The 18,449-nt window shown below is 35.9% G+C and overlaps 5 protein-coding genes across 7 annotated transcripts in view; 2 read left to right on the forward strand and 3 right to left on the reverse strand.

Annotated features, from left to right (window-relative positions):
* Nucleotides 1-30: 30 nt before the first annotated feature.
* Pof (Painting of fourth) lies at nt 31-3,364 on the forward strand. Of its 2 annotated transcripts, none has more exons than XM_008194742.3 (6): nt 31-213; nt 273-451; nt 501-861; nt 984-1,785; nt 3,104-3,147; nt 3,200-3,364. In XM_008194742.3, the coding sequence occupies exons 1-6, from the start codon at nt 157-159 to the stop codon at nt 3,272-3,274; spliced, it is 1,518 nt and encodes a 505-aa protein (XP_008192964.1). In that variant the 5' UTR covers nt 31-156; the 3' UTR covers nt 3,275-3,364. The 2 variants fall into 2 exon arrangements, with proteins under 2 accessions (XP_008192964.1, XP_970377.1); XM_965284.5 differs by having other exon boundaries at nt 32-213; nt 270-451.
* Nucleotides 3,355-4,665, reverse strand: Vta1 (Vesicle trafficking 1). The gene is made up of 3 exons (XM_965218.4): nt 4,462-4,665; nt 4,183-4,411; nt 3,355-4,136 (listed from the first exon to the last, which is right to left on the reverse strand). The coding sequence occupies exons 1-3, from the start codon at nt 4,559-4,561 to the stop codon at nt 3,587-3,589; spliced, it is 879 nt and encodes a 292-aa protein (XP_970311.1). The 5' UTR covers nt 4,562-4,665; the 3' UTR covers nt 3,355-3,586.
* An 8-nt stretch (nt 4,666-4,673) lies between these two features.
* On the forward strand, nt 4,674-5,623 carry mRpL47 (mitochondrial ribosomal protein L47). Its single transcript, XM_965150.4, has 3 exons — nt 4,674-4,969; nt 5,016-5,249; nt 5,299-5,623. The coding sequence occupies exons 1-3, from the start codon at nt 4,737-4,739 to the stop codon at nt 5,579-5,581; spliced, it is 750 nt and encodes a 249-aa protein (XP_970243.1). The 5' UTR covers nt 4,674-4,736; the 3' UTR covers nt 5,582-5,623.
* On the reverse strand, nt 5,614-12,366 carry prd1 (pruning defect 1). The gene is made up of 8 exons (XM_008194741.3): nt 12,200-12,366; nt 9,782-11,961; nt 7,426-7,806; nt 7,222-7,376; nt 6,953-7,172; nt 6,678-6,902; nt 6,506-6,628; nt 5,614-6,457 (listed from the first exon to the last, which is right to left on the reverse strand). Exons 2-8 carry the CDS (start codon nt 11,954-11,956, stop codon nt 6,335-6,337), a joined length of 3,402 nt encoding a protein of 1,133 aa, XP_008192963.1. The 5' UTR covers nt 11,957-11,961; nt 12,200-12,366; the 3' UTR covers nt 5,614-6,334.
* A 2,260-nt stretch (nt 12,367-14,626) lies between these two features.
* Nucleotides 14,627-18,449, reverse strand: part of Ccapr2 (cardioacceleratory peptide receptor 2) — a 50,361-nt gene continuing 46,538 nt past the window's right edge. Inside the window, exon 9 of one of the 2 annotated variants that reach the window (XM_008194710.3) lies at nt 14,627-16,013. In XM_008194710.3, coding sequence (XP_008192932.1) covers nt 15,785-16,013 — 229 coding nt within the window. In that variant the 3' untranslated portion in view covers nt 14,627-15,784. Of the gene's footprint in view, nt 16,056-18,449 lie in introns of both variants that reach the window. The other variant, XM_015979718.2, reaches the window with a different exon arrangement.

Below are 18,449 nucleotides of genomic sequence, written 5' to 3' on the forward strand. Positions count from 1 at the left end.
GCCAATACAAAACACAAATGTAACCAACTGTCACAAAACCCCCTAAATTAACGTCATTGCTAAAATCTAAACAGGTTCAAGGTTAGATAAGTGTTTCAAGCTGTCAAAAATTGGTAAATAAATAAATTAAATATATGCCCGGTTGGAGGAATAGCCATGAGTGGAAATGGTTACGGTTATTATTACGCCGCAAGTGCCCAAAGTTTCCCAGTGGTTAGTTGGCGTGACCTCATTTATAATTCAACTTGATCTGTTTGTTTATAATCCAGCAGAACCCCAACCAAAGTTGGAGTGAGTGGTCATTGGAGCAACAGCAATACAACAACAGCACGAGAAATGCCGCCCCACATCCCTTAAATCACGTCAACAATCACACAAACGCATATGTGGCACCACACAGGTCCCAAAACCACTTATACAACGCAAACAACAGGCACTACCAACAGAGAAGGTTTTCACAGTAGTTAAAATCGTTCAAGTGGTAGTTTGGCGCTTTGTAGGTACACAAACCCAAATCAGACATTTCCCAGTCAACAACAGCCATGGCAAAGAAATAATTACAAAAGACCGAGACCACAAGATTCTCCAAATGACCCCGAACCGAAGAGCAAAACGGGCAAAAAGAAGAAGAAACCGCTGTCGCAAAACGTGCCAAGTAAAAAGGACTGGACGCTGGAGGAGGCAGAAATGGCACTGAACGTGGAAAAAGAGTACAACAAAAGATACAAAAACCACTCACTTATTATCAAATTCCCCGATCAGGAGTTAAACAGGGACATCGTCTCCAAATTCCACCCAAGCATCGAAAACGTGCATTTCCAGCAGCCCTCGACCCCCAGATTCTGCTTCGTCACCCTTCAGGTAAGGCCCCAAAACCCCCTTGTTGAATAACTTCGTTCTTACACGACTCCACATTTTTGGTAAAATTTTGTAAGAACGAAGGTTGTGACGGTTGTGACCAATCATTAACAAAAAAATTGAAGGAATCTGCCGACGCAGAATCTGTTATAAGTGCTTTAAACAAGATAAAATTCGGCGAAGGCCATTTAACCGCTGAGTACAAGAAGGACCGGGAAGAGGACCAAAACATAGGCCCTGAAGACATAGACCCTTGTACTCTGTACGTTGGCAACCTTGCTCAAGAAATAACAAAGGAAGATATGGTCAAAACCTATCCCACAAGCCGGCGGATCGACATTGGCTATGCGAAAAAAATGAAATACACGCGATACGCCTTTGTCTCGTTTAAAAACGTGAGTGAGTCAATCGACGCCTTCAAGAAAACGCACAGCACACAAATGTACTCCAAAAGTCTGATCGTGCGATTTCGACGATTGCACGGAACTGTGGGAATGCCTGGGGAGTCCAAGCCCCAGAGCCCCGCCAAAAAAACGGACTCGAACAACCAACAGGAACAAACCAGTGAAAGACCTGAAAGTACGACGAGTTGTGAGGTGCATGAGCAAAACAGCACTGTTGTAAATGACTCGCTACACTCTGAAGTTGATTTGAGTGTAGTTAAGCAGGAAGTTAATAGTTCCGATGATGAAATTACAGTGAACAAAACGTCGAAAAATTACGAGTCGCCTTACATGGTCGGCTCAATTGATGTGGCGTTTGAACAGCATAGACCAATGATTAAGAAAGAAATTAAGCGGGAAACTGAAGATGATGACTTGTCATTTGTACAAAATTCGTCAGGGACGCAAGCTAATGGCTCAATAGTTCAAATAAAACCAGAAAAAGAAAATCACCCGACGGTGAAACGTGAGCGTGACGAGGACGGTAATTATGACAATTTTTTTCACACTTGGACTGTGTACTGTGTATTTTTTCTACTTTGGTTTCGTACTGAGGCCATTACGAAACGTGTTTTGCGTATCGTAATATGTAATATCCAAAAGAGTGCTATAATAATTACCTACACTAAAAATCAAGCTAATTTCGTTGGATAATATTGACAACCTAGTTCAAGTGCATAATTTAATCAAATGAATCAAATACGAACCTTTAGAGGCTTTTGTACCATCCCTGATATGTAGTCACTTCAAACACATTTCAAGTATAAACATAACTAATGTTTTAACTCAGATTATTATGCCTAGTTTTCTTAGTAACTCATATTTTCTATGCATTTTTTTTTCAACAAAAACCGGTATTTGTATTTAAACATCAAAAACATCTTTTTTTTTTAGAAAAAATGAGTCGATTTTTAAATTTAGTCACTGAAGTTTTTTGAGTTTGAAAAATATTGAGGTCTTTTCAAAAATAAATATAAGAAAAAAAAGACAAATGGATCAACTTTATAACATCACATCCAACATTATTAAGTGATTGACATTTCAAGAAACCTGAAGAATTTATGAAGCTTTTTAGAATTTACATTAAAAGTGAAGCTTTGGAAATCCCTGGCGAGTTCTTCTCAAAAACTGAAATTTGTCTGTTGGCTTGTGTGTGGGAAAAGTTTAGCATTGCAAAGTTATATAGACAAGCTATCTGTGGATGTCAGGGTCTTAAAAAGAACGTAAAGCTAAAATGCTATTTTTTTTTGGGGTTAATAAATTTTATATATTTTTTAAATTTTTATAGTGTTATTTACATATTATTTTAATCTGTTTCAAAACTATAAGAAGCCAATTTATTTAGAGTAAAGTTTTCAATTGTTCCAACATGCTTAAATTCGAACAGTGAACATTTAAAGTACTAAATCAAATGGAGCAGCTTTTATTAACATATTTGTATGAAATTCCTTTGTCCTAAAAGAAGTAAATATCTCATTTACATATCGAAAAGAGCAATAAACAATTTTAAATAAAATCAAAGAATTTATGAATGTTTTTTCATCCCTTCTGGAGATAACAGCAATTTGTGGTAACAATTCAACTTTAAAAGAATAACGGTCCAAATTATAATTTAATTACATGGACAGCGCACAAATGCTCCACAAAATTCCCTTTCCGAAATCATTTCTTTTTGTAAAAAAGGTGCAAAGTAGAAAAAATACTGATGATATCTTATTTAAATGGCATTTTGCCGCACTTTTAAAATTGTGTGTGCGACAAAATGCGTCATGTAAAACTCATATCATAATATACTATTTCAGATGAGTCATCGGATGATGATTACGGTGGCAGGATAAGCGATGTGGTAAGCATTTTTTACTGTGTGAAAGTTGATCTCTTGAGACAATTTGTTTCAGAATTTTAGCAGTCTGTTAAACCAGCTAGAAGACCATTCCAATCAGATAGAATCTCTGAGAAAGTCTGTTCCTTAACTTTTATTTATTTAACCTTACCTCTATGTAATGTTTATACGTATTGCGTTGCGGTTAAACCATAAGTTAATAAAAATGAATTAATTCAAACGTGTATTATTCAAAAATAAAGCTTGAAAAATGCTTACAGTAAGGCCATCGCGGCTTAGGACAAAAACAATCTAAACTATTCAACAACTATTATAAACTCGACAAAAGTTGATTATTTTGTCACAGCCGAATCTACTGTTTTTCCAACTAGTGCAAAAAAGATAAATATTCTTACATTTATTAGTGTTAATTACACAAATACAAGCGAAATAAAAACGGAGTCTATTCCTTACCAGCCTGCAACAGGCTTAACGCCTTTGTAAGGTTCTCAATTGCGGTTTTAACGTCGTCGTAATTAAGCGCCGAAGTTGCGTATTTACAATACTTCTGGGCCTTTTGTATCTGTTCTGGACCTGGTGCAAAACCCCCGTCGTTGTTGGTGGTGGCGACTGGCGGTGTGGGGGGCTCAGGCTGCGGGGTGAACTCTTGGGGCTCAGGTGGCACGACTGGAGTGACGGGCGAGGAGGCAGGGGCTGGTCCTGTGGGGGGGTTGTAGCCCACATGAGTGGGGAAGTCGCGGTAAGGTCTGGGCGAAATAAGGAGAGTGTTTTGGGAAGCGTCGTCTTCACCCTTAGACACGTCAATGACGTTCTTCAAGTGGTCGTCGGGGCCCCCAGAAGTGGGCTTATCCCCGGATTTGAGACAGTTATGGATGTATGCAGCCTTCCATTTCGCGTATTTTTTCTTATTGATTATTTCCTCGGACTGCTCGCCGAACTGCTCCAGAATGTCCATTAGGATGCCAGCGGTGTAGAACGCCTTAATCATGTTTCTACAAACACAAATTATTTGGTGTCTTAACGTAAAAATTGTATTACTTGTTGAAATTTTCAGCCCGGTCTTGAGCGTCAGCAAACGTAAATAACTGCATGGCGTAATTCTCGATCATAGCCTGGGCTACGGTCTCATTAGTAATCCCTTCAAGATCATGGTGGGACTTCTTCGTTGTCTCTAACCAGTCCATCAAAGCAATTAATAGATTCGAGACTTCTGGTGGTTTTTTGCCAGGAATTAGCTTCATAGCCGACTGGCAAGCATACATGCGAGCTGAAATAAGCAATTCGTGATTGAAGTAACGAGAAAAACGATTTTCTCACCCCAATAGCTCACAACAATGTCACGGCTTTCATGCTCATCTGCCACTTTCAAAACGTGGGCAATGGACTTAATTACGGGCGGAACTGGCGGAAAACCCATTTTTCACTCCCAAATTTACCTCAAAGGCTTAAACTATCACAAATTCAATGTTTTGGTTTTGGTTTACTCGTTATTTACAAATGTCAAGCTTACTGACACTACTTCAGCTTGAGCCGAATTCCGCAAACAGCGAATTTGTATTTTGTTCTAACCTCAAATAAAGTTTATTATAGAAATGTTTAAATTGGCCAGTTTAAGTTCAAGTTTAGGGAAATTAACCCTTAGTTCGTTAAATAACTACAAAAATGCCCCCCTGGTGAGGTGTTTGTCCGTTTCGGTGCCTCAAAGGGGGCTCATGGAATTTTTCGACGATGAGAAGAATTGGGGGGCCACGGAGGTCAAGAGTGGCCGCTCGTGGAAAAAAGAGGAGCTGCGTCTTAAATCAAACACTGATCTACACAAACTTTGGTAGGGTCGCTCCCAATTTGTAATTTTTACTAAAAAATTGTGTTAGGTATGTCTTACTGAAAGAACGTAACATGTTGTTGACTATGGAACAGGAGGCGAACGACCAGACTCAGTTATTTCCGAGTCCTGAGCGTTTAGATAAAGTTGAGGAATCGATGGAGAATTTGGAGGCTGTTGTGAGGGAGCGGAACGTTGCGTATCATCAGTTAGAGAGGGGCGAAACGGGCGAAAGGCCGGGCAGAGTGAGAACTGGCCCCTTTGGGCTCAAGTCCTACCACAAGTATTAGTTTAACAATAATTCAAACTTCAGTTCTATTTGCTGTTTTTAGAATGTGTCAGTATTTGATTCCCCAACACTTGAACAAAAAGCATCGAGAGACACATGAAGAATATCGCCCTAATAAAGACACCGAAGATTTCTTGCTAAAATACAGAGAAAAACTCTATTTAACAAAGAAGAGGAAACAGAGGCGAAACTTCAACCACGTTATTGGTTTGTTGAACAGATTCCCGAATATGGACATGCAAGCACTTAAAGAGCAATACCCCGACGTTGATATAGAAAAGGCCAAAGCTAGTAGAAGACACAGGGGCCACTTTGTCCCGAAATAAGGTAGTTTTTTTCCTTTTAAATAAAAACACAATTCAGCTTAATTGGTTTTATTGAGTATTGAGGACTACATTATTTAGTACAGTGAAGTTAATAATAATGGGTCAGTATTTAGGTAATCTGAGCAAAAAATACTTGTGTAAGTTGGAATTAAATCAAATATCACTACATCACCCAACGTTTGAAACCCTTAACAAATTTAAACAATTTTCAACAGCACCAAATTATTTCCCTAACTAAAATTACATTTGATATAAACTGGGTCAAGCACCATCCAAGCTACACGGGGTAACGATTTAAACGATTAAACTGGCCTTTGAATATTTTCAAAATTGAGAGAAACGGTATTTCCTAATATGTTCAATATCAATCCCTTTAAATAATTTACCTTTACGGCTTGAAAGATTTGGACAATTCTAAATTAAAACGGTAACAAAATATCACAGTTCATCTAAAACTTGAAATAAAATCAGTTAAAATCGGCCAAACCCAAGCCATAAAGAGCGACAATTATGACTACCATGCTACGTAATAATTTAACAAAAGGAGCTGTGCTTTGTCTACATGTGCATTACAGCAAGCGTTGATACAAAAACTATTTAAATATCTATCACATTTGTATATCAATAAATAAAAGAAAAAATGACTAGAGTATCAAAATAAATTTGGAATTGTATGGCTAGAAAAATAAATATATCACCCTACAACTAAAGCGGCCATATATACAGAAAACCAACAGGAAATCAAGCGTTAAATTACAGAAATTGTAAATGTACACTATTAGATGGCCATAGTTGTTTCAAAGAAGTATAAATATCCACGCATTTCTTACTCAAAGGGTCGCTCTCCGGGATAGTACTCAACGGAAAACTATCACCCTGTCGAAAACAATTATTAACCCGAACAAATCACGCCAAACTACTCACGTTTTCATTATTGTAAGTCCAGAGAACCTCCAAAGTTGATATAAAATTCTCAAGCTCGACGTTCGTCGCAAAATACAAAATCCAATCGCCGCTACACTCGTGTACCTCTCTACAGGAGAACTCCTAAACAACCGAATTAACCACAAAGCACACTTAAAACCACAAAACTCACCAAAACACACCAACTTTGCTCGGCCGAAGGCAATCGAAACGCCACCAAATCAATAATCGCAGCACATGATAATACTTGAGGTCCTTTAATGGGCTGATGCTGGTTTTTCGAGGGCAAGAGAGAGGAGACTGTGCAGGGGAAAGCCTCCCGCACTGTCAAAATATGGTCACTCGTCATCAGAAGAGAGCAGGATTGAGTCAACATTTTCTCTTTCTGGTTGTAGCCCTGCACACAATTTAGTAATAAATTTCTCATTAAAATGACAAAATCATTACCCCGCTGGCTGCGTGTACGAGGCACTGCAACCAGTCACTGGCTACGTATTCGTCGGGGGCTGCCAGATGCAGACTTTTCCCTTCGACGATCAACTGGAATGTGTGGGGCCGAGGGCAGTTGAAGACACGATGAGCCCCCTGACAGGAACCATTTATTAGGGGAAACACACGCATTGGGACCCTTTGCGAAGCCGATGACAGCATATAAAGAACACCAGCCCTACATTTATTTATTTTTTATAACACGTAAGAAAAAATCAAAGTTTTACTTTAGGATGAAGTAAGCGGTTTCCCATCGTGCCTCAGTGTCTGAGGTTTTGAACATCAGAGGGCCCTCCTTGTTGGGGCCTAGAGGCGTCACTTCCGGTATATCCGGGTTAAAATCTTGAATGTTTACGATGCTATAATAGAAATATTCTTCCTCCTACAATGGATTTTGTATTTTGTGTAGAACAAAAAATGAAACTAAAAACCTTGTCGACTGATGTTTGTTTGCAAATCGCTCTCCGCAGATTCACCATGTCTCGCATACTTAGATGTTTGACGGCTGGCAGTCGTGGTTTACTCATATCACGTCTCATTGCCACTTCAAGCTGGCCCACAATATCACCCGTAATTTTCCCACAACCCGTTGTTATAATACATTGCATGTCTTTATCGTAATTGGATAAGTGTATGGTTTGTGCACTTGGCCCTATTAGAATTGTATTGAGCTCGGTGTAGGGCAGAACAAAATGATTGCAAAGCGAATTTCCCAATTTTATTCCTGTTATGTAGAGAGTTGTGTCGCTTAGGATTAGGAGCAAAGGTTTGCTTTCGCCGTTTGTTGCGTAAGCGCTTCGTACGGGGAAAATCTAAAAAGGGAAAAAGTTTTGTAAAAATTGCCAACCTCGACACATTTTCGATATTTCTTATTTTTATCGAGTTTTGGAAAACATTCTGATTTCCAATCTTGTCATATATATCATGAAAATTGCTAAATTAAAAGAAAAAATAATAAAGCTTATATAAAGCGACTCTGTTAAAAGTATATACACTGAGGTTTTAATGTTACTCACCATCATATAACACTACTACTCCTATGTTCAATTTTAAAAGATTCACAACAATGCATTACTAGAATTCTTAGATCTTCTGTATTTTTTATTTTAGTTTTAAAAAATATAAGTCAATGCATTGCAAACAGTTCCAAAGAAACGTCAATGTTCAACAAAATAAAATCTTCACTGTATACTTTTTCAGGTTTCCAAATACTTTTTATCAGTTTTTGTTTACAAAATTCTGTTATCCTCAACACCACCTTCTTCGTGAAAAACTACTATATCCACAACTCTAATCTAAGATTGTCCTTACCATATTTTCATTCAGCCATGCTTCAACGATCGTTTACTTATAACGTTATAACGCAGTTTCTGTTTACAATAAATTAAACGCGCTTCCTATAAACAGTTTTCGCAAAGAAGTTAAAAAAAATCTTTTTAAATAAGCAGACAAACAGCGTTAAATATTAATAAAAATCAATTATTTTTCTTTACTAAATAATAATACTTACTTTCCTCTTTTTATTCTTTCCTGTTTTGATTTCATTTTGTTTATTTAAACATGATTATAATTATAATTTTTTTGTTGGGTTAAGTTGGAGTAGCTTCGGCTAAACTTAGCCCATAATAACGACAATTTATTATTATTTATATATTTGTACTGTATCTCAAGAATCAATAATTACACAGAAATCAGCGTTGAACCGCGGATGAACACAAAATTTGAAATTGAATTTTTAAGAAAATGGTTCTTTATAATTGGATATTGTTCCTAAATTTATCTCACAAGTCAGTTTATACCTAACTTTAAATTTTTTTGTAACCGCGTTTAAACGGGTTAAAAACTCCACTGATTTATTTTTCTATAAAAAGATGTTACATTCAAGTGCATGAAAAAATATCGTAAGTTTCTGTTTCTGTTTTATGAAAAAAAATTCATGTCATTTAAAACGAAAAAGAAATAAACCTTATTTTTTCATTTAGTTTTTTTGGTACATAGTTTTTTGCTACACTCTTTTCGGACTCTTGTCTTACTTACTTATTCTTATGACATCTACTGTATTGTTTCATGCTATTTAAATTTTAGGTTTTTTCCATAAAAACAAGATAAGAATACTGGTCTATGGTCTATGATTTCCCAGGAACAACATCCAATTGTAAAGATTTAATTTTTCTTAAAAATTAAGTTTAATATTTGTGCATTCGCATCGCAGCTTGGACAGTGTGCCCAGTTCTACCTTAAATACTTTATTCTTTTCTCTATGCACGTGAATGTTTTTAGAATTATTCAGTAATTTCTTGTAGTGAGATTATTTTGTGTAATAAATAATAAGTTTACTGCAGTTGACCAAAAATGCCACAAAAAGTGTTTCCTGTTCAACGTGCTGACTTTTTCTCCAGGCTTTTAATTTCGTCGTAATCACTAATTAGCGTAATCAGCGCTTGAATAGTGACATAAAATGAAAATTCCAAGACGTATTTGAAAGTGATTTTCTCCGGGTGTGATAGACATTTTAGTAGTAATTGAAAACTCAAAGGCGTATTTCTGTACCACAGAATAAAAACGTAATACCTCCAAATTTCTTGAAAATGAATTTCCACTTTGATTTTTTTATCTTTGATTGTTACGAAGATACACATTTTTAAACAATATTAACTTCCATCTTGTTTTGTTAAAAAAAAATGTTTGTTTTTTAATTTTCAATTCAATGTATTTCGTATTTGTGGTTTTGTGACTTAGTACACTTTTCTTCTGAGGTATAGATTTAGATTTGGATTTTTTACTTACCCTTATAAGCCGTTCCATTCTGCTCCTAAAGATCTCCTTCTTCAACTGCATCCCAAACTTCTTATCGACCACATCTTCGGAACTCTGAGCCACTTCCATCCCTTTCAGAATTTCCCGTTCCAACGCCTCATCAACCTCATCCCTCCCCTTATACTCAAACTTCACCCCTTTCACATACAACCCCATATACTTGCGACAATTCTTTTGCTTATTTTGCGCTTTGGCGTCCAACATTTTCTTCAGCGTAACGTTGCGCAAAAACCGATTGATCAGCGAGGACTTCGAAGTGGCTGGTTTTAAATTTTGCAAACTTTTACTAACTAGCGCCCCCTCTTGGTCACTTTTCCCCGACTCACTTGGCGCAACTTTAAACGGACTCAACGAGTAATGATTACTTTTACTCACCCGCCTCTTCGGCGAGTGCAAATGGCGCCCAGTGGGATTTTCGGACATGTCTGAGATGGTTTCATTATCGGACCAATCCATTTTGGTGGTTGAAGCATATCTACTGATGGAGTTTTTCGGACTTTTGTACTCCACCTCTTGGACTTCTTCAATACTGTCGCTTTTTTCCGGCACCGGACTCGGCACGATCTCGAAATCGTCCGGAGCTTCCTTTTCCGGTTCCTTAGCCTTCTTGCGAAAAAAATTAAACTCTTTCAGGATCATTTGGTAGACGGTTGAGCTTTTCGGTTTGTTTTGCTGCTCGAACGACTTCTGGAACTTGTCATATTCGTACGAATAACTGATCCCTTTATGCTCGTACACGTTACTATCACACACGATAACATTCGCTGGTAGGTTTTGATTGGTGGGGTAATTCGGGTAAAAGCCCTCGCTTGCCGTCAACTTCAGGTTTGTTTTGTTGGCAGAGAGAGGTTTTTCGGTTTTAGCCGGAACCGGTTGTGCCTCGATCGGTTCAAACCCTTTAAAAGTTAAATTCGTGCAGGATTTACGCCGGTTGGACTCATGTGAAGACGAATAAATCGCAAAGTCTTCCTGGCCTTCTGGGACTCCACGCTCCGCCAAAGGAACCGAAGTCGAAAACGTTAAAATGTTCTTCAAACTGCCGAAAATATTCGAATCGAGTAAATTACTGTCAGATCTTCGTTTCCGGTTCGTTTCCTCCTGCACGATCTTCGTGTCGATTTTCTTCGAGTGTTTGGTTTTCTTCAGACAACTCGACTTCGGTTGCATGAACTTGGGCTCTTTCTTCACACAGGTCTCGTCGTCTTCGTCGATTGACGAGGAGATGCTTCCGGTGGAGCTTGACGAAGTTGACGAGAAGCGGGTGTTGTGTTGGCAATACAGGTCCGATTTGATTTCTCTGTCTGAGGGGGTTTTCTCGTAGTAAGGGGCGTCGCCTTCGGCGGCCCAGCTGTAGCGCCCCTTGACCACGTCCGGCTTCCGGACGAAGCCCCTTTGGAAAAAGCTGAGCGAGACGTCGGGCTCGTGCGTGATAAAGCCGTGATTAATGTGAATATCGTCGATTTTCGTGCTGTTTAAAATATCCTCGTGGAACGAGACGCGCTTTTTTGGGGTGTCCGACTTGGATTTTTTCTTGCGTTGGCGCCGGAAGACGATCTGCTCTTCCGGTTTGTCTTCAGCGATCGGCAACACCACAGGTTCGGGGTTCTGGCCGTTGACTTTCAAATTTTCGTTCACTTCTTCGGACATGCTGACGTGCATTTGGTCAATGTTTGTCGCAAGTTTGTTCTGGAGGGTGTAGTCTAGCAGTTCGTAGCTGTTCAAGGAGACGTTCATCAAGTCCGAGTCTTTGATCGGGTGTTCCATTTCGAACACTTCCTCGCTTAGCGACTTGTTCAGCACCTCCTTCTTCGACTTTTCCAGGCATTTTGCCTCGAACTTGTCGAAATAGTTGGGTACGGACGTTGCGAAATGGTTGAAATTGTTTTGATTGAATTCTTTATTGTCAGCGGTTTTTTCGTCGTTATCCAGGTTTGGTATCGTATCAATATCACAACCGAGTCCGCTAACGGACATCACAGACGTGATTTCGCTCTCGCTGTCCAACAATTGCACTCCTGAGTCCCCTGGCGAGGCCAAACTCGAGGTTGTACTTGATGTCATTTGCAGATCTTGGCTGTTCTGTTTCTTGAGTTTCACTTCCGGTGTTTTGTGCTTTGCAAAATCGACGATTTCTTCAATTTCCATTGTTGCTGGAATTAAAAGTGTGACACCCTGACTGCTATAAGTACCTATTGATTTCTTAATGTGTACTAACGCACACTGATTTCAAGCACCAATTCGTAACGGAGATGGACATGGGGGCGTTTGACGGTTAAATATAAAAATGACCTTATTTCGGAGACATAAAAAATACCAAAACAGACGTTGCGAAAATAAACAAGCACATATGACTGGTGATTCAGAGTCAGGTTGCAGCAAAATTGTTACCTTGCTATTATTGTCCTCGTTGTGGTTTTTCTTGTGGTGGGATATTAAAAGAGTATCATTTTTTTAACTACATTGCACGTAATAAAGTAAATCGTCATTATTATTTTTAAGGGTGCTCCACTGATCACACTTTTGAGCATGCGTTTGCTGTTACTTTTTGACGTTTCAAACCGTCATTATTGATTTTCGTTTAGAGAGAGAGCAAACATAATTATTACAACGAGAATGAGTGAAACAAAAATTTGTTGGTCAACAGTTTGCAGTACAATGCTAAATTGCTGGTTGTCTATGTAGTGCACCATTTTTTAAATATTATACAGTGTGGCTCTAAATTGCGATAGTGAGCAAAAAATATCGCACATTTTTAACATTTCAATGTGGAGTACCTGTGGAAGCACCTATTCCACAGGTTTATTTTCTCGGCAGTGTACAAAATCTTTGTTATGAATTATTTTCCAAAAATCTTTGATTTTTAAGGGCCAGTTTACAGAACATTTTAATCGCAATTAAAATTTAATTTGAAATTAAATCAATGCGTTGCAAATGGCAACTTAATTCAAATTAGTTTAATCTTGAATTAAATTTTAATTTCGCTTTCTATAAACCGGCTCTGAGGGCCGGTTTATAGAACGTTTTCATTGCACTTAAAATTTAATTCGCGATTAACTTGACATTTGTCAATACATTTTAAAAGGTAACTTAATTCAAATTAGTTTAATTCTAAATTAAATTTTAATTTTGCTTTCTGTAAACCTACTCTAAGGACCGGTTTAGAGAAGCGGCATTAATTTAATTCGCAATTAAATGCATGATTAACTGATCACGTGACCAAACTGAACAAATGTTATTGGTCCATAGGCGTTGTTAACTTTTAACAACGAATTAAATTAAAAAAAATAAATTTCAACAAAGCTTTCTATAAACCGGTCTTTAATGTTTTAAAATTATAGAAATTCCAACGTCACATTTTATCTCAAAGTTAGTTCATGTACTTCAAATAATTAATAGCCAATGTAATTTACAGTTTCCATGAGAGATCTAATTATTATTAATAACTGACAAGCTTATAGTGGATAAAGGGGCTATAACTATAATTTTTTTAAATTGATCTTTTTTGCAAATTTGATTTATTTCAATAACATTTAATTAAAATATGCTTAACACATTTGTTTTTTCTGTAAAATTTCAAGTTAGTTGTTGCTAAAGATTGAAAAGTTGTGGTTAAAGGAAGGGAGTATCTCTAATTAATTTGGTATTGCATAATAATAAAAACTTTTTTATTTAAAAGCACCATGCAATCATTTACAATTAAAGCAGGCGGTGTTGTGTGTTTGAGGTTGGATATACTAATACCAACTGAGGGAAAAATATATTCTAATTGCATGTTACTGTTCAAAACATTATTATTTGACTCTTCAACTTGAATAATTATTATTTATTACAATCGACGTTTTCATCCAAGTTAAAAAACTAATTTCATGTTAGTTAATTTACACTTACCTGCGTACTATAAAAATAAATTTTTGTATGTTTTTTTTATTTCAAAAAGGATCATTTATGTGTTAAACAATGCCGTACACATTTAACTCTTTCTTTAACCCTTTCAACTATTGTACACTTTAATGGAACTTATTTAAAAAATAATTTCGTAAATGCGACGTTGGCATACCTACAGTTTTGGATGTGGATCCATTTCAGTTAAATTAATTAAATAATTATTTTTTAAATGGACACCAACAATTTTGTTTGTAATGAAGTACGTGTAAATCTCTTCTAGCAATTATTCGCGATTAAAGGTAAGACTGTTGCTTTGGAGGTGCAATTCTGAAATTGCTCCTCTACTAAATAGCGGAAAATTTAAATTGATGTCTCCCACATACAGGAAACATTATAGAATTGGATTAAAAAAGTTATTGGTAATGATTACACACCAAGGACTTTACCTTTCTGTTTACATCTTATTTTATAAAAAGTAATCGTTTTTGGTATGTGTTTTTTTGTAGGTTTCTTTTTGTATGTTTGAGTTTTATGTTAAGTGTTTTTATGATTATTAAAAGAATAACTTAATGACATCACCAAAAGGTTATAATAAACCTAAAAAGACGATCTTATTTGGATCCTTACGACCCTGAATATATCCAAGAACCTTCGGTTCTAATAAAGTTAAAGAAAACACACTAATATTGTTTAAATTCAGTCATTTTGAGTGTGGCAATAAGTGTAATTAGTAAATATAAGATTATTGAAATAAGAATAATTGGAAAAATGGTTTTATGTACCTAGTCTTGGGTAAAATTATTACATTACCTTACCTTTGCATGGTAGTAACTCACACAAAAACATACATGAGAAACAATTAAAAAAATACAAAATCAGAATTAATTAATTAAGACAAAATATGAGGGAATTAGGAAATTGAGACGCTGGTCTTTGTCCTGTATTTATTGTACATATAATACACTGAATATATCTTACATATAAAATATATCTTCTCATTATCTTTGAGCATAAGAAATTTTTACAAAATTGTACTTACAACACTATCTTAAATTCTCTAAGTTTTACGTCTTCTACAGGCATACACTTTTAAGATACATGGTAGAAATGTAACAAATAGTTTTATTTATACAATAAATAATTCTCTATTTTCATTAGAGTAGGTATACTGTAAACATCTCTATTTCTCGTTCATGTTATTTTTAAACTAAAAGTATTCAACACGTAAACATGGTGGATGCGCCGGGTTATTTACAACCGTGCCGTGATGTCATTTATCAAAATAAGAAAAGAAAAGTTATACTTTAAAATGCTTTAATTCAACACTTAATACTGGAGCTGGACATAAAACATTGTAAACACCCTGTTTAACAGTATATTTTTACACATATTTACAACGTCTGAACACGTGTGTCATTGCTACAACATTACGTAAACTCAATTCATATTTACACATATTTACAAGAGAGGGTTGGTGGACGTGTGTTGATTTCTATTTTAAACTAGCACTAACAGAGCTTTATTGTTGTCCTATTGTCATGGTTCATGCAAATAAGAAATGCCTTAGTGGGGATTTTCGTGGAAGGAGACAAGCGTAAGCTTTGGTTATTTACACTACTAAAGAGTAAATTATGATAAACTAAAATAAAAAAACGTAGGGCAGTGATATCTGATTGTGGTTGGCAACAGTGGCCCATACCACGGCCTACTTTAATCCATCAACAAAATTGGGAGATCGTTAATAAATAATAAATAAAAACGTATACAAAAATCACATAATTGGAACCAAAGCTTACCATTTGTTCATGGGCCCGAATTTTAAAATTTTCCACCTCATAAAAAACAAATATTTTATGTTGTTGTAAATCACTTGTGGGGTTTGACTGCTTGAATTCATCAAAATTTGACGCAAAAAGACGATTTAATTTTTTTGTTCTTGTTGAAAAAAATTAAAAAATTCGTCGGCGCCCGTGATTTTCTCACTCCGCTGCTTCAAGTTACGTAAAATGCCTTGATTAGTTCCGTAATGGAGCAGGGATTTGGCCTGGGGCTCAGCCAGCTCCTGTTTAACCATAACACACCTAGTGACTAGACAACGGAGATGGCGACCTTATGAGTGTTGTTAAGGGCGGGCTGGAGCCTAATTGTGTGCCTCAGGGAGGCTGCAGATCCAGATCTTCGCGTGGAATGGGTCAGTGAGGTGGTGACGGTGCCGCTGGAGTCGCCGCTGCCGTAACCCAGACAGTGTCCGGAGCCCTGGACTCCGGGAAAACACAACGACAGGCAGTTGGATATCCACGTGAACGGTGGCAGCTTTCTGCACGGATCGAAGTTTAAATGTTTTAGTAATGAGGAGCATCTATAGAGAAAACTGTGTAAGATGTCTGGCGATGTTAGTCACAACAGTTGGCGTGTCTACACTAACGCATGTACAGAAGTTTTGAGACAAAGCCTTTCAATTCCTATAAAATCTCGTTGGAGGGCAGCTCTTCCAAAAGATGAATCTGATGACTGTAACGTCTAAATCGCACATAGAAGTTGGTATTGAAAGTTCTGATAATGATATTTATCTGAAAATTGGTGCACTGCCATAACTGCTGAATGAAAATATTTTTCTTTATACCGGAGGTCGGTATTAACTTTTTTAATTTAAATAGGAATATATGTTTTTTACTGCGTTTTTAGATAAATGGGGTTATTTCAGGGAGATTTTCATTAGCTTAACTTATACGTCAATTCAGCAATTTTTGGTTTTGGACCCTTCACTCAAAAAATCGGTATTTTTCCATTTTTAGAGTTTTTAGAGCCGTATGTGGACAATCAAAAAAGGAAGTCTATTTTTTTTCTTCAGTGTGTTCACAATTGGAATAGTATATTAACAAACAAGTTTCATAAGACCAGTCTTAAAGCACCAATTCAGTTTTAAAAACAAGTGGCGTTAGCCACTTTTTTATACTATACTATTTTTATGCTGTTTTATACTATTTTTGGTAATTTGCCCCCTTATTGCCGTTTTTAAATAAAAAAAATTATTTTTGAGTCGATTTAAGAATTTTTGTGACAGTTGGTAATATTTCAATTTTGAAAGTGAAAAATTGATTTAAAATTTTTTTTTATCAAAGTTTTATCAAAAAACAAGAGTTTGGATGAAATTTGTAAAATTCTCAAAAATACTGTCTCGAATTTGCTTTTTGCCAACTTAAAAATTTTCGTAAAATGTTCCGTGAAATAATGACTAATTATGACATCGTACTTTATGATGTTGAGTGCTTTAAGATGCCTATTAAAGCATCAAAATGGCGGCAAATTACAAGAAATTACAAAAAAAAGTTTACAAACTCCAAAATTTTAACGTTATTTTTGAACAATTTCTACAAGCTATAAGTGAATTTTTTCAAATGGAATGTTTTAATTTTTATTTCACTAGTGGACTTACTTATTGAATAAACGATAAGTTCTGTTTAAAATTAAAATTTTGCTTTCCTTTCCGTTAAAACAAAATAAATAAAAATTTTGATCCCTTATATTTTACTCAAGTTATCGTGATAATCTATGAGCAATGGGTAATAAATTTCTCACCAAAAAGTTAACATGAAAACTGTTAAACATAAGTGTAGGCAATGTTAATACAAATAGATGCCAGAATTAAGTTCTCTACCATTTAGTGAAATAAAAATTGTGGCATTTTTCTGGAAAATTTTGAGTTATGGGTGCTTAAAGTTCTACAATCTTAACTTTAAAAATTTGGGCTTTATTATTCTTTTTTAGAAATCTGAAAACACCAAAGGAAAAATCTAGGCTTCCTCTTTTAAATGAACTAAAAAATACTTCCAAATTTTCTAAAATGGCAGAGTTAGCGGTTTTTGAACTGGAAGGTGCAAATCCAAAAAAAATCCAAAAATCCAAAATATTTTGTAAACGGTTAAATTTAGGTATAGGGACAGGTTATGAAAACTACCTTAAAATAACTAGTTATTCAAAAACGCATTAAAATATTGCTTTCCATTTAAAATAAAGAAATTGTTAGCGACTTCCGATATAACCGGAAGTGTCACCATCTTGAAATTACTTACATTGAGCAGGACCCAAGAGGTTATGGTTGTATACAAATTTTCAGACGACTATCATTATTAAAACTACCAATACTTCTAATGTGGGGTTAGACAGAACACCCTTATATTTTTTAATAAATTGTTTGTGGCACAAGTTTCTCAAAACTTTTGTCACACACCTACTAGGTTAGGGGTTGAAAAACGAGTTTCTTCAATTTACAATTGTGTATTCAAAACATTTCTCAGTTTTTTGTAAAATAGCAAGCAACATAATTATAGTCTATTTACTATGCATGAACCGATAATTATGCAATCATGTACCCTAGAAGTTCACACACCGAGTGGAATATTAATTCTGTAAATCCCTAATTAGAAAGAAGAAGCCAACGTTAATAGTCTACGTAACTAGCAATTGTATAACTTAATATTGTAATTATTAAAATGTAATTTCTGTGTCGATTCCAATTATTTGAGTTGGTTAAACAATTTTTGTAAAATATATTTCATTGGTTGTTGTCGAAGCGTATAATTACTCAACAGCGCAGCTTTTACAACACAAATCAAAATAATCTTTACACCTGATAACGTAATTATTACAAGTTTTGTGATAAACGAAACGCTCAAATCACCTCTATAATTAGCAAAAAGCCTCGAAATGTATCACAGTGCCAGTGAAAAAAATCCCAGTTGTGATGAATTTC

The sequence above is a fragment of the Tribolium castaneum genome, chromosome 5, assembly GCF_031307605.1.
Source record: "Tribolium castaneum strain GA2 chromosome 5, icTriCast1.1, whole genome shotgun sequence".
NCBI classification, from domain to species: Eukaryota; Metazoa; Arthropoda; class Insecta; order Coleoptera; family Tenebrionidae; genus Tribolium; species Tribolium castaneum.